Source organism: Triticum urartu, chromosome 3A (assembly GCF_056163025.1).
Source record: "Triticum urartu cultivar PI428250 chromosome 3A, HENAU_Tu73, whole genome shotgun sequence".
NCBI lineage: Eukaryota > Viridiplantae > Streptophyta > Magnoliopsida > Poales > Poaceae > Triticum > Triticum urartu.
In genome coordinates, this window is record NC_141875.1 from 15044238 (window position 1) to 15058680 (window position 14443).

The window sequence follows — 14443 nt, forward strand, 5'->3', positions numbered from 1 at the left end:
ACGGGCATGAGGGCAATGACCATGATGGTGAGCTCATAATTTCACTTCTATATGAGTACTCATTTTTCGTGACATGGCAGCATATTTTGCTCATTTTGTGTGACATGGTAGCAGATTCAGTCACATGAAATTGATCATGTCTTCCTTTTTGTAGGTGGGAATAATCCGCAGCCGCTGCAGCCACGTAAGTGGAGTGACAAAGCTAAGCTCACCGTCTATGGCATGTTGTTGGAGAGGACAAGTCTAGGAATTATGAAGCATGGAGTGACCAAGGAAGTGTCTCGTTTGACTGGTATGCCGCAGAGAACTGTCCAGGACTTATGGAACAAGGGAAAGTTATATGGAGGGATGCTTGGAGTGTTGAACAAGAAGCCCAAAAATTGTGGTCGTAAAAGGATATCTATCGACTCGGAGACTATAAAGGCAGTTGACAAGAGGAAGAGAACAACCATCAAAGACCTCGCAAACGAGTTAAACGTGTCCAAAACCACAGTTTGGAGGAGGCTGAAAGAGAAGCAGATTAGACGCCACAGCAATGCCATCAAGGGAACTCTCACCGACTTGAACAAGAGACGTAGGGTTGAGTGGTGCCTCTCGCAATTTCAGGAAGAGAGCCTACCGGAACAACCGTCTTTTAAAGGAATGTACTCCCTCCGGTCCTTTTTACTCCGCATATTAGAATTCTCTAAAGTCAAACTTCACAAAGTTTGACCGTATTTATATGAAAAAATATCAACATCTGCCATGCTAAAGTTATATAATATGAAACTTTAAGTCATGACACATCTAGTAGTATTGATTTTAGATTGTGAATGTTAGCACTTTTTTCTACAAAGTTGATCAAACTTTACGAGGCTTGACTTCAGTCAAATCTTATATGCGAACTAAAAAGGACCGGAGGGAGTACAATGTCATTCATATAGATGAGAAGTGGTTCTATCGCACCAAGAAGTCTCTCAAGCTATACCTAGCAGATGATGAGGAAGAACCGGAACGGTTTACGCAGAACAAGAATTATATAGAGAGGGTTATGTTTCTAGCAGCTGTAGCACGCCCTCGCTTTGATGTGAATGATAATGTGACATTTGATGGTAAAATTGGAATATGGCCGCTCACTTTTGAGGAGGCGGCTAAAAGGGATAGTCCTAACCGTCTAGCCGGGACAATCATGACAAAGGTCATCCCCAAGGTGACAAGGGATGTGAGTACAGACTTCTTGGTGAACAAGGTTATCCCCGCCATCAAGGCGAAGTGGCCTCCTTCTGAACGTGGGCGTCCTATTTTCATCCAGCAAGATAATGCTAGGACTCACGTGAATGTTGATGATCCGGTGTTCCTTGCCGCGGCCCAGGCGGATGGGTGGGACATTCGTTTGGTGTGTCAGCCACCGAACTCGCCGGATCTTAACATACTTGATCTTGGTTTCTTTGCTGCCTTACAGTCATTGTTCCAGAAGCTATTTCCAGGTTCAATTGATGATATAATTATGAAGGTGTGCCAAGCATTTGAGCAGTACCCCGCCGAGAGGTGCAACCGGATATTTCCCACTCTACAATCTTGCATGCGTGAGGTTCTAAAGGACAAAGGAGGCCAGCACTATAAGGTGCCGCACATGAGAAAGCAAGTCCTTCAAGATCTTCGTATCTTACCGGTGACGTTGCCTTGTGATCGATCCATCGTGGACCAAGCGAGGGCATTCTTACTTGAGTAGTGCTATGTATGCGACCATGTAGTCCATCTTTTGATGTAAGATTAGTGCTATGTTGTCTTGTTGATGTAATGGGATGATGTAATCCATCTTTTGTTGTAATGAGAATGAACCTTTAGTTTGAGCAAAAAAAATTCTCATTAACAGCACACATCTCACCAATTTGAACAAAGTAAAAACAAACAGAATGGGCAAATTAACATCACATGATCGAAGTTTCAATTCGAATACAAATTACCACCGTATTTTCAGCAGATTCATAGTGCACTCTAAACAAAAGAGAAAGCTAGCTACCACTGGAACCATAAGTGCATCATCATATATTCTTCACCCAAGTTCAACAAAAGTGAAAACCACTGCTGGAACAACTAATGATGAAGTTCATGATCAATGTTGGATCATTTTAAAATTTTCTTCAGTTCATCATTAGTGAGAATATCTTGAAAGTAAATGCTCATTAGATCTTGCCTAACCTCTTCTGCACCGGGAGGCACAGAGAATTGCTCCAGCGGTGGCAATGGGTCGCCACCGACTATCTTGCTGCCACTAATTAACCGGTTCGCGGTCACCACACTTCTGTCCGTCGTTTCCGTTGCCGATGTCACCACGGCGCCCTTGAGCACACGGTGCACAGTATGTGCTGCTGCGTCCAATGCCACCGTCCACCTTGATGACCGTGTCGGCGAGCGCGCGCACCAGTTTGGCGAGCTGGTGCACGTTGTCGATCAGGGTGCTCACCTTGTCGGCCAGTGCTTGCAGCACTTCTTCAAGCGCCTGGATGCCACCATCTTTTGGCTGCAAGCTGTAGTCCGCGAGCGCGCCGCCTTGCACGAATCCGTCGCCATCCGCCAGCGGGAGCACGCCGCCTTGCACGCCGCCGTCCACGAGTGCGTCGCAGCCCGCCAGCGGGAGCAGGCCACCTCGCTCGAGTGCGTCGCCATCCGCCCGCGGGAGCACGCCGCTGTGCATGCCGCCATCCGCCCCACGGGAGCACGCCACCGTCCGCCCGCAGGAGCACGCCGCCGTGCATGCCGCCGTCCACGAGTGCGTCGCTTTCCGCCAGCGCGAGCAGGCCACCATGCACGAGTGCGTCGCCGTCCGCCAACGGGAGCACGCTACCTTGCACGAGTGCGTCGCCGTCCTCCCGCGCGAGCACGCCGCCGTCCGCACGCGCGCCGCCTTCTGGGAACACGCTGTCGTCCGCGTGCGCACCGCCCTCTGCTAGTGGGAGCACGCCACCGTCCGCGAGCCCAACGCCTGCTGGGAACACGCCGCCTTCCACGACCGCGCGGCCCTCTGCGAGCGGGAGCACGCCGCCATACGGGAGCTCACTGTCCTCCGCAAGCAAGCTATCCTCCGCAAGCAAGCTATCCTCCACAAGCAAGCTGTCATCCATGGGCTCACTATCCTCTACAGGTTGGCTGTCCTCCCACAGCCATGATGGGTGGATTTCATCCATGGAGGGGACGTGGAGTAGGCTGGTGTGGAGGAAGAAGTGAAAGAGGAGAGAAGAGGAGACGAGGGGATGTGGAGTAGTCTGCTGGGATGGATGGGAAGGAGTGGAAGAGGTAGGCGGCTGCCTCGAGAAGACGCGAAGGACGTTGGAGAGAGAGATGCGAGTAACTGCAGCACACATGCATGTGATCGACTGGAAAGCAGGGGCATAACTGGAAATAGAAGCCAGAAAAAACTAATACGCAGAGCATTGCGGGGAAAACGGATTTTTCCAGAACGCAGACAAAAAAGAACCGGATGGAGTACATTTTATTGGTTAATCACATGTCATACTTCTAGTTTTATAGCCCAGATCTTGTTAATTGGTTGCTTGCTTCTCGTGAGATACGAGTAGAATAGCGTAGCAGCACACAAGTTCTAGGTAGATAGTTGATATCAAGCAACGATCTATGATTTAGGAGCGAATAAGCAACAGTGCTCATCCGTATCTACATTGATGTTTAGTTGGTTTTTAATGTAGTCTAGTTGCACATATATTAATGTTTAGTTGTCTTGTAATGTAGTCTAGTTGCACAAATATTGATATTTAGTTGGCAGGAAGACTAGTTACACACATATGCTTAGTTCGCTTGTAATATAGTCTAGTTGCACACACATTGTTGTTTAGTGGGCAGAACACTAGTTGCACACATATGCGCAATTGACGCGGCAATGTAGTCTAGTTACATAACAAGCTTTCATAGCTCAGTTGGTTAGAGCACCCGTTTAGTAAGCGGGAGGTCTTGAGTTCAACTCTCAATGAAAGCAATTTCTTACAGTCTTTCTGTCAAAAAAAATGTAGTCTAGTTACACACACATTAATATTTAGTTGGCAGGACTAGATACACACATATATGCTCAGTTGGCGCGATAATGTAATCTAATTGCACACATATTGATATTTAGTTGGCAGGAAGACTAGTTCGTCGAAACATCCCCATGCGGAATCTACTTTTAAAGAGCGCGTCGCGAGGGTTTCAAAAATGAAAACGGATCTGAATTTCGATACGTGGTTTAGAGGATATGTCTTTTATAATTTTGAAAACCAAAAAATAATGCACAAGGGACGAACATGATGAACATTAATGCAGTGGCATGCAGAGGCATCCATCACGTGAGAAGAGACCACATAAAAGATGATTAATTAACAGTGTCCTTTCTAGTCACACGAATGATTACACGCATTATTTGACAAAAAAGCAGCTGGCCGCCCAGGAGCGCTAGCGGGCACCCAGCCGCCCGCTAGACGCGTCCTTTTCTATTTTGATGAAAATCATGGTTTAGTGTATGTTTTAGTAATAGTCGTATGATGTTTGAGTCTGACTCGTGTAGGAGGCCGACAAGGCCGTTTCCAGCTCAAGGAGAACCCAGCGTAGAACGGTCGCCCACGACTCGTTATATGTTGATGAGGATACTGAATCCGACTCCGACTGACTTTTATTTGTTCTATATCTCATCAATCTCTAATACGTTGAAGGCCTGACACAAATCATCAAATCAGTTGCTCATACGATCGAGGCACGTACTGACCAGGCAAGTTGCGACAGATCCATCTATCTGGCCGGCATGAACGGCGACACACGCGCGCCGCACATGCCCTCCGAGCTCGCGCTGGAGATCATGGCCTGGCTGCCTGTGAAGTCGCTACTGCGGTTCAGGTGCGTCTGCAAGGCGTGGCGCGACACAATCTCCGACGATGCAGCTTTCCACCGCGCCCACCTCCGTGCTCAGCCTCCACGCTTGCTCATCTCGACCAGCACGGAGGAAGACCGGATGAACAAGGTCACCACCATCGGTTTGTACGTGTCGGAGGAGAGCGCTGCCCTCGCAGACACCATAGACTTGCCTCAAGACCATACATATTACTTCTCGCACTGCAACGGGCTGGTGCTGATGCCGACGAACGCCGTGGTCCGCGTGCTCAACCCTGCCACACGGCGCCTACATCCACTGCCTTGGAGCCCCAACGGTGTATCACTAGCACCGACCGAGGGCTTGTACAGAGTTTTGCACCAATTGTTTGGCATCGGATACGACCATCATAGCGACACCTACAAGGTTGCCCGCTTCTTCTTCCGCCCTAAAGAACCCGACTCGACGGGTGATACCACCACAACTTTGGTATGGAGGTTTACACCATCGGGATAGATGAGCATTGGCGTGAGACGGTGGAGAAGCCACCCTACGCCGTTGACATTACAGGAACCTCGGCCTTCTCGAGGGGCTCATTGTTTTGGACCATCGACCATATCGAACCTATGGGTGGAGAATCCCCATCAGGGTTTCTTCGCTTCAGGCTAGAGGACGAATCGTTCAGCGTCACACCGCCGCCTCCTTGTTGCGAAGGACTCGTATACGAGATGTCCTACTTGTCTGAGCTGCATGGGGAGTTGAGCGTGGCTCATCCTGGGCCCAACTGTGAGTCGATTGAGATTTGGACGTACAACGATGTGGACACCAACCCACCACAATGGACGGTGCGTTACATCTTCAACAACTATTGTCCCCAGCCGGCTGAAGGGCTCGACATCGCCATGTACCATCTATGCAAAGATATGTTTATCCTAGAAGTTCTCAAGGATATAGTTGGACTGGATCGCTTGATATACCACCCCCATGACTCGGTGATTCCCTACATTCCATCCCTAGTTCCAGTCTAGTTGAAAAGCCAGCTGGCTTAATATGTACTGCATGTGTGGGAGAGATATCTTCAGCATGCCCGTCCAAATCAAATTCCAGTTGTAACATACAAAAACAATGTATTTCTAATTTTTCCTCCTATATAAGGGTTAAGGCCACGGAACTCTGTGTAGATGTAGACATGTAGATGAAGAGAAGCCTAGCTAGCTAGATCGAAAAGGATCCAACCCGCAGACATGTAGATGTAGACGAACGAGGATCAGATCACCGAAGACAAACGCCGACAAGATCCCACGAGATACGGCGGAGACACGGCTCCGACCACGCTAGATACATCACCGGGACATTTCAACGATCACAACCAGTAAAAACATACAGAATATGAACATGGCCCGCTTAATTGGCACGGAGTATATCAAATGTATGTACTATATTCAATATGAATATAGTCAAATTATTATCCCGCCATGGATATGGACCAGAAGTGGGGAAAGTAAATTTGGCACTTAGTTGCCACTACCCAACACATATTTTTCGCTAAGTATTCAAAACTATGGACGCAAATCTTGAATGTAAATTAGCCTACATAAAAAAGAAGAGAGACAAGGAAACCCTAGCTGAGAGGTCACACGAGGTCATACTCAGAGTCTTCATCCGTACCATTTTCATCCTCATTATGATTTGTTGCCTTCTCGTTGTTAAGCTTCATTATTTATGATGTCTACCGACCAAAATTTCCTGCCCAATTTCTCGAGCCATGTCTTTCCCGCTCGATGTGTCGGCCCTTCCGATTTCCTCGCTCCATGTGTTTCCCGCGTAATTTATCATGCCCAAAAGTTTCTCGCTCAATATGTTGCCCGGGCGATATCCCCCACCCAAAATTTTCTCACCCGCCCGATAGCTTCTGCCTAAAAGTTATGAATGGACATTTAAAAATGACTGCCCGTTCTATTTTAGTCAAATTAATATTTTTTTCCTAGGAAATACCAAGTGTATATTATCACATGTGTCACCGTCATGCTTCGTTTTGGCATGAATCAAGTCCCACGAGTACTTTTTGGACGTTGACGCCATCCCCGCGGCCAGTTGACCACGAAAATGAAAAGATATGTGACCCTGCTAATTAAGGCCCAAAGGGAACAAGCCCGCTGTCTCTTTCGTCAGATGGGGGCATACGGTTAGGTTCAACTCGAGATGGGGATTGATCCTTTGGAGGCGTCGATTGACATGACCAATCAGGGAGCAGGAATCCACTCACTAAGAACCCCAACAAAAAACTTTATTTCTTCAGAGAGATAGTCCTTGCAAGCCCACTACCGAATGAGAGAGGAATCCTCTCCACATCTCACGGCCGAAGATATTGGGCGGTGAACACATGGCATGAGATACTAGGCGCGTCCAAGAGTATTCATAAAAAAATAACTCAGACCAATTAAGTTAGTCTCGGTTGTAAATAAATTTTTAAAAAATGAGAAGAGAAGAGAGGCGCCTCTTCCGTCGGATGTGGACGGAGGCTAGGATCGACTTAAGAGGAGGATCGATCTGTGGGACATGTGAAACAACCAATCGCTAGACTCACTGAATTTGTGGATGGACTTAATTAGATGGATCCGTGGACGTAGCCGTGAACCAATCACAAAGAAGAGTCACATTGGAATTGGAAGGGGAAGGGGTTAATCGACTTAATAATTACACCGATCCAGCGACCAATCACAGGAAAATCCATCACCATCGATCACGCAAAAAGACTTGAGTTTGACCACATCACATCCACGCTCACGGACGGAACCCCCAGCCCAGCCCAACCCACCCACCCTCTCTCCCTCCGGCGGGAGACCTCGCCTCCGGTCCGGTCCGGCCATGGCGGCCGCACCAGGCCCACACTCTCCTCCTCTCCTCCCTCGCCTCGCCTCGCCTCATCACAAGACGAGACGAGGCAGGGCAGGCAAGAGGGGAGGGACATCGACCGCGACCTAGCAGTTGAACTCAGTTTGTACGTTGCCTAATATACATCGTGGCTAGTTAGGTTTCCTAATACTCCGTTGCACGTGTGTTGCTTGCCTATTGGTAGTGTTTTTTTTTTTGCCTATTGGTAGTGTTTTTTTATGTGCACTAGCAAATATGCTCGTGTGTTGCAACGGGAAAAAAGAATAAGCATATGTAATATGGTCAGTGAGTTCAACCGTCTTTAATCATTGATGGAACTTCCACATTGTGAGTTGATTCTAAGTAAATCCATATGAACCCATTAAACCTTTGCACATTATGGATCAGACCAGAAGCGCATTTTGAACTGGGTCATTTCTTGTCATTCATGAAAAAATTATTATGGGAAATTAATGAATAAAGGATAACTTTTTTTCCTAATAAATAGCACAAACTAATGAAAATATTAACACAAATGTTAGTTATCCATCATCTCTCAACTTGAAAAAAATGGTGCGGCATGTCGGTATGTTCGACCAGACCCGAGGGAGACATTACATCAATAAAAAATGCATTCCTCCTTCGTGCCGCATTGTCCACCTATAGTGTTTCCTCACATCTCTACGTTCCGATGCCGCAAGGGTCAAATGCAGAGCTCCTCAAGCTTTCTGACTTTCAGAACAGATTTCTGGTGTTCGTTGTAGTGCCATGATTGAAAATGAATAGATTGAAAGTTTTTCCACAAAAAAAGAATATAATATTAAGAGATGTTGATTTGGCATCATAGATCTTGATATTTTTGCTATAAACTTGGTCAAACTTTGCACCTTTGACTTCATATATTTTTTGTAGCCATTTCTTTCGGATACGGAGGGAGTAGAGATTCACTTATATACCATTGGATAACTTAGTGACACTCTTACTCAATTTGTTGTTTGATGTAATATTGGTTGATGAAATAAATAGTTCCACTCAAAACATGGTCATAATACGCGAGCTATGAATATGCTTTTGTTAGGGTATCTCTAAAACGGACCCTTAAAATGGACGTATATGTTGGACCCGTTAGTGTTCGGACCGCTTTTGTCATCCAACGAAATGTTCTAAATGTCTGTAGCCTATTCCGTACTGCAATTTTTCAGTGTATTTGAAGCACGCTTGCTAGGGCTCTGTGGGAGTCCGGACATCTGCATGTCCAATTAAATGAAACCACGTGGCCCCTTCTTTCCTCCCAGCTACACACCACATACATATGTCTAAACAAAAGCAACCATGTGACCCTCTCTTTGAGGAGCAGTCCAACCATTGCATGGACCACCCCGTTTTGCTTTCGGGCAAGGGTACGCGTCCTCCTCCTTGGTCGCATCTCGAGGATGCGGGCATGGACGGCTTCCTCGCACGATAGACACGCCACTTCATATAACCGGACGGCCCGTGATGCGTGCTGACATTTACCTCCGACCCAGAGCCCGCCACCGCTGAAGAGGTTGCATCTCCACATCGTTGTTGAGGCGCCAGACGGACCTCACCGCCTCCGGCGAGGCAGAGGGCACGCGCCTTGAACCACCAGCCCCGACGGATCCGAGCGCCATTTGCGCCAATGCAATGGATTCCTACTGGATTGACCCCGACCGCGGTCAGACACACAGCAACCGGAGGTGGTCAAGAGCCATGCGGATGGTCATCCTCTCCTCGCCCCCGATGGGACGATGTCCTAGTTGACAGGTTGGGAGATCTGGGAGTGGGATTCACTACCCATCATGCTGAAAAAGGCCAGAGGTCGCCGAAACGGAGTTTTGGGGCGCAGTTGAGTGGCTAGAATTTGGTTTGGGATGCCGATGAGGACGAATATTTATGGGGTCAGGATGGACCAGAGTGTGCCGGATCTGACGTAACAGACGCGATCGGACGTTTCCGGGCCTCGCATATCCACCTAGATATGAGCTAGATATGAGGTGTGCCGATTAGCATAGGATCAGTACGAGGGGTGTGGCTGGCTCAAGATTTTAGACCGGTCACTTATCGAGCCATCTGCCCAAAGGAGGCATTTTAGGAGTTCGGCTGTGAACGCTCTTAGAGCATCTACAGGCGTGGTTACCAAATCGGACACCTCAAATGCCCATGAACACGCCCGGGCGTGTCCTCTGGCACTGATCGGACACTCCTCAAATCACGTCGTCCACATCCATGTATCTCATATCTAGTACCCTAAATACTTACTAAAGCATGCACTATGAATAAAAGTACATAGATCATCAAACGGGTCTACAATTGGATATAGAAATGCATATTCCGGTCACCAAAAATCACCAAAGGATCTCCAAAAGATCGGCAAAGTTCAACAATTCACATAAATGACGCACAAGTTTAAACTAGATTACTAAAAGTTTGAAATTAAACATGGAAACGACGAAGGTTCACCACTTCCTCGTCGACCTTTTGCCTTTCCGGTATGTATGAAGTCTCACATCCTTCGACTAATCAACTGACGCCAAGCACCAAAACAACCAAAGTACCCCTTGCCCGATCATCACTGTGACCTTCCCGCAAAAAAACACACATTGCAACCATCGAGCATTCGAGCTCATCATCCTTGCTGTCACAGGCCGCGTCCACTTGGTTGTCACCTTGAGGCAGGTGCATCCCATGTCCAGGCCATCCTTTCGCTTTCATCCTCCTCATCCTCGTCCTTCTCGCTGTCAAATTCGGCATCACCTGGGTCTTCATCGATACCGATGATGATGCTAAGCACGACACGCTCACCAACTTGATGGCAAACCTGAGGGACAGTACAAACACAAAATTTCGGCAGCCCGCTGAACAACGTCGAGCGTCGGACAATGTCCAGCGTCGCGACCTGGGACTGGCCCCTAAACCAGGAGCAGCTCACGGAGCATCCGATTACGTACTCCTGCGCATGTGCCTGGACGCGGACCAATGAGACCCGGTATAGCATGCAGTCCAGAGACCCCACATGGAGCAGGAAGAGATCTCTGTCATTGTCCTCGTCCTCTTCGTTTTCGTAGCTGCCATGGAGGACCTGCACGCCAGCGTTCACGGGCAAGTCGAATGGCTTGAAATATTTGAAGGCGGTGACCGGCCACTCATGCTCGGTGGCGAAGTGGTCCAGCAGCGCCTCCGTTGTGCCAGTGAAGCCGCAACACTTGTTCGGGCAGAAGCACGGCGCGTGCTGGCATAACTTCTCGTGCCTCGCCCTGTTGGAGTCCCTGTTGGAGTCAGATAAGGTTGGTGCATGTGTAGTCGATCGTAGTGTTTGAGTCTGACTCGTGTAGGAGGCCGACAAGGTTTGTGCTGTGTCCGACTCCGACTCAAAGAGAACCCAGCGTCCAACGATCGCCCACGACTCGTTCTATGTTAAATTGAAGGATATCGAATCCGACTCCGACGGCTTTTTTTTTTGCTCTATATAATCTCATCGAGAATACGTGAAGGCCTGGCATCTAGTAGAATCATCAAAACAGCTGCTCATACGATCGAGTCACGGATCTGGCTAGGCAAGTTGCGACAGATCCATCTATCTGGTCGGCAATGGACGGCGAGACACCCGCGCCGGCAACCAAGAGGAGCAAGGTAGCGCCACACGTTCCTTTCGAGCTCGCGCTGGAGATCATGGCCTGGCTGCCCGTCAAGTCGCTGCTGCGGTTTAGGTGCGTCTGCAAGGCGTGGCGCGACACCATCTCCCACGATGCGGCGTTCCGCCGCAACCACCTCCATGTTCAGATGCCACGTTTGCTCATCTCGACCAGTACGGAAGAGGACCGCACGAACAAGGTCACCACCATCGGCTTATACATGTCGGAGGAGAGCGCCGCCCTCGCGGACACAATAGAGTTGCCGCTTGAAGACAGGACGTATTACTTCTCGCACTGCAATGGGCTGGTGCTGATGCCGACGAAGACCATGGTCTGCGTGCTCAACCCTGCCACACGGCGCCTCCTCACTGCCTTGGAGCCCCAACGGTGTATCACTAGCACGGTCCGAGGGCTTCTACGGTGTGTTCCACCAATTGTTTGGCATTGGATACGACCTTCGTAGCGATACCTACAAGGTTGCCCGCTTCTTCTTCCGCCCAAGAGAACCCCTCCCGACGGGCGGTTACCACCGCAACTTTGGGATGGAGGTTTTTACCATCGGGGTGGACGAGCATTGGCGTGAGACGGTGGTGCGGCCACCCTACCCCGTTGACATTACAGGAGCCTCGGCCTTCTCCAGGGGCTCCTTTTTTTGGACCATCGACCACGACGAACTTGTGGGTTTCTCCGCTTTAGGCTGGAGGACGAATAGTTTACTGTCACCCAGCCGCCTCCTTGCTGCCAAGGACTCATATATGAGATGTCCTACTTGGCTGAGCTGCGTGGGGACCTGAGCGTGGCTCATCTCGGTCCCAACTGTGAGTCGATTGAGATTTGGACGTGCAACGACGTGGAAACCAACCCACAACAATGGACTCCACGTTACATCTTCAGCAACTATTGTCCCCAGCCGGCTGAAAGGCTCGAAATTGCCATGTACGATCTATGCAAATATATGTTTATCCTACAAGTTCTCAAGGATATAACTGGACTAGATCGCTTGATATATCACCCCCATGACTGGGTGATGCCCTACATTCCATCCCTAGTTCCAATCTAGTTGAAAAGCCAATTGGCTGAATATGTACTGGCAGGGACATATCTTCAGTATGCCTGTCCAAATCAGATCCCGATTGTAATGTACAAAAAAAATGTATTCCTATTTTTTTCCTCATATGAGCATTAAGGCCATACAACTCTGTGTTCAACATAGATGTTGAAAGTGCATTATAGCACTGTCAACAGAGCAGTACATTCCACCTTCGATCTGCTTATCGGCTTTGGCATTTGGCTGGCTTACGAAGTTCAGTCAATCATCAACATTTACATACAGAAATCATATGACATCTATCGTAGTACTAGTAAACGCACCAGTTCCAGCAACCAAGCTCCTACCGCTCACGCATTAAATTAAAATCTAGCGAAAAAGAAACTTTGCCGACGATCGCGTCATCTTCCAAGGCTTAGCCGTCACTCTCGGCACTGCTCATGCTCTGCTTCACTTCTGGGTGGTGGATTTGGCCATCTTATCTGCTGAGTTACAGCATTGCATGGTTTATAGGTTTACAATTTTGGATCAAGAGCACCCTGTTTGCACCCAGGAATCCCTAGCCGGGCTTTTTGCTACCAAATCCATGCATAGACCATGCTCCCTCCGTTCCTAAATATAAGTCTTCATAGAGATTCCACCGTGGACTACATACGAAGTAAAATGAATGAATCTACACTCTAAAATGCATCTACATATATCCATATGTGGTTTATAGTGAAATCTCTACAAAGACTTATATTTAGGAACGGAGGGAGTACATAAAGATGGTTTGACACAAGTTCAAGTACTAAGCTTGCAAAACATGGCTTGCTTCAGTGAGGTTTTGCTTCTGTCACCGATTTGAAGCAAAACTTTACAAACAGTGCTCCATAATCGGATGAAATATCTAATCCAGACCAAATGAACACTAGTGCCTCCAACAAAAGCTGAGACATTCCTTTAAAAGAAACTTAGAGACTTGGAAGTACTCGCTTGTCAAACCCAATCATACAAAGGCACCCATCACTTGCTCATTGCGCCTATTGTGGTGTGACGGTCACACCCACCATGGTTGTGGCGCTTGTACCAGCTCCTCGGAGCAACACCTTCGGCACAATGAACTGGAAGCAATCTTTGGGAAACCCATCATACATATTTGTGCTCCTCATTAAGAACTCCATAGACTGAGAAAAGCTCGGTTCAGCGCACGACAATGTTAGCTTGCACCTGAAGCTGGATCCAGTAATGTGAGGCTGGACGGAGCAAACTGAGATGACACCACCGCGGGACTCCATTGTCATGTTGACCAGGAAGAGGTTCCCATCCTCGCCCACCAGAACGGTTGATCCCACATGGATGCGGATACGGAACGCCTTGTTGTAGGTAACTTTTGGGGAGTGCCACTTGTTCTTGCCTGAAAAATGGTCCAGGAGAATCACGGTAGGTCCGCTGAAGCTGCAGCTGGTTTCAGGGCAGAAACATGGTGCATGTGGACAACCTTTCTCATGGTCTTCTATCTGGTAGTAGGATATCCTTGCAGTGCATCCGTGATTGCAATTGGAGCAAGCAACTTTGATGGATTCAATGAGATGTTCTACCATGTGGCAGCGGTTGTAGACTGTGGGAAGGGAGCAGAAGTGGCACTTCTCGGGAGCTTGTCATGGCAAGATGAGCATATGGTATGCCCCACAGTGCACTGAGGAACAGAAACAACAAATCAGTATATATATGCTAATGAGTTTAGCTGAATTAAAACCATAATGATGAATAGCCATTATATGGTTTTGAGTTAACAGAATACATGCTAGAATAACCATGATATGGTTTTGAGTTAACAAAATAATAATAAAGTTGTAAAAAGGGTGCAAGTAAGCATATATCCTGCATGGAATTAAGCTCAGCTATCATTCCCATTTCAATACCTTATTTTGTTTTGTTTTTTACCTGGAACAGTGGGGGAGGCCCAGTGTGTCAGATCTCTTCGCCAGCAGACAAGAAGCTAAGAAAAGTGGTGAAGATTCGATATATTTTTTGTTTCTAAGGTGGAGATAA

General features: G+C 48.0%; 4 protein-coding genes, 1 non-coding gene and 1 pseudogene across 5 annotated transcripts; 4 read left to right on the forward strand and 2 right to left on the reverse strand.

The window, feature by feature from the left end:
* Window positions 1–222: 222 nt before the first annotated feature.
* On the forward strand, window positions 223–1711 carry LOC147977831 (uncharacterized). The gene is made up of 2 exons (XM_087514552.1): window positions 223–644; window positions 901–1711. Exons 1-2 carry the CDS (start codon window positions 223–225, stop codon window positions 1709–1711), a joined length of 1233 nt encoding a protein of 410 aa, XP_087370678.1.
* A 2185-nt stretch (window positions 1712–3896) lies between these two features.
* Window positions 3897–3970, forward strand: TRNAT-AGU (transfer RNA threonine (anticodon AGU)). Its single transcript has one exon. It is a non-coding gene; the product is annotated as a tRNA-Thr (tRNA).
* A 688-nt stretch (window positions 3971–4658) lies between these two features.
* LOC147977832 (F-box/kelch-repeat protein At2g43270-like) lies at window positions 4659–5862 on the forward strand. Its single transcript, XM_087514553.1, has 2 exons — window positions 4659–5260; window positions 5332–5862. Exons 1-2 carry the CDS (start codon window positions 4769–4771, stop codon window positions 5860–5862), a joined length of 1023 nt encoding a protein of 340 aa, XP_087370679.1. The 5' UTR covers window positions 4659–4768.
* A 4529-nt stretch (window positions 5863–10391) lies between these two features.
* Window positions 10392–11258, reverse strand: LOC147977833 (uncharacterized). Its single transcript, XM_087514555.1, has 2 exons — window positions 11215–11258; window positions 10392–10995 (listed from the first exon to the last, which is right to left on the reverse strand). The coding sequence occupies exons 1-2, from the start codon at window positions 11256–11258 to the stop codon at window positions 10392–10394; spliced, it is 648 nt and encodes a 215-aa protein (XP_087370681.1).
* Window positions 11259–11317: 59 nt separating this feature from the next.
* LOC147977834 (F-box/kelch-repeat protein At2g43270-like) lies at window positions 11318–12155 on the forward strand. Its single transcript, XM_087514556.1, has 2 exons — window positions 11318–11748; window positions 11825–12155. Exons 1-2 carry the CDS (start codon window positions 11318–11320, stop codon window positions 12153–12155), a joined length of 762 nt encoding a protein of 253 aa, XP_087370682.1.
* A 1276-nt stretch (window positions 12156–13431) lies between these two features.
* The window catches only part of LOC125546493 (E3 ubiquitin-protein ligase SINA-like 7), a 40454-nt pseudogene continuing 39442 nt past the window's right edge, over window positions 13432–14443 (reverse strand).

Bases quoted from the DNA above. Each gene is read 5' to 3' on its own strand.
- LOC147977833 (XM_087514555.1), bottom strand. From the start codon at position 11,258: ATGAGCAGCTGTTTTGATGATTCTACTAGATGCCAGGCCTTCAC. The intron at 10,996-11,214 runs GTATTCTCGATG...TGACTCCAACAG, and splicing joins ACTAGATGCCAGGCCTTCAC to GGACTCCAACAGGGCGAGGC.
- LOC147977834 (XM_087514556.1), top strand. From the start codon at position 11,318: ATGGACGGCGAGACACCCGCGCCGGCAACCAAGAGGAGCAAGGTAGCG. The intron at 11,749-11,824 runs GTGTATCACTAG...CGACCTTCGTAG, and splicing joins ACTGCCTTGGAGCCCCAACG to CGATACCTACAAGGTTGCCC.
- LOC147977832 (XM_087514553.1), top strand. From the start codon at position 4,769: ATGAACGGCGACACACGCGCGCCGCACATGCCCTCCGAGCTCGCGCTG. The intron at 5,261-5,331 runs GTTGCCCGCTTC...TTTGGTATGGAG, and splicing joins ATCATAGCGACACCTACAAG to GTTTACACCATCGGGATAGA.
- LOC147977831 (XM_087514552.1), top strand. From the start codon at position 223: ATGTTGTTGGAGAGGACAAGTCTAGGAATTATGAAGCATGGAGTGACC. The intron at 645-900 runs GTACTCCCTCCG...AAAGGACCGGAG, and splicing joins CAACCGTCTTTTAAAGGAAT to GGAGTACAATGTCATTCATA.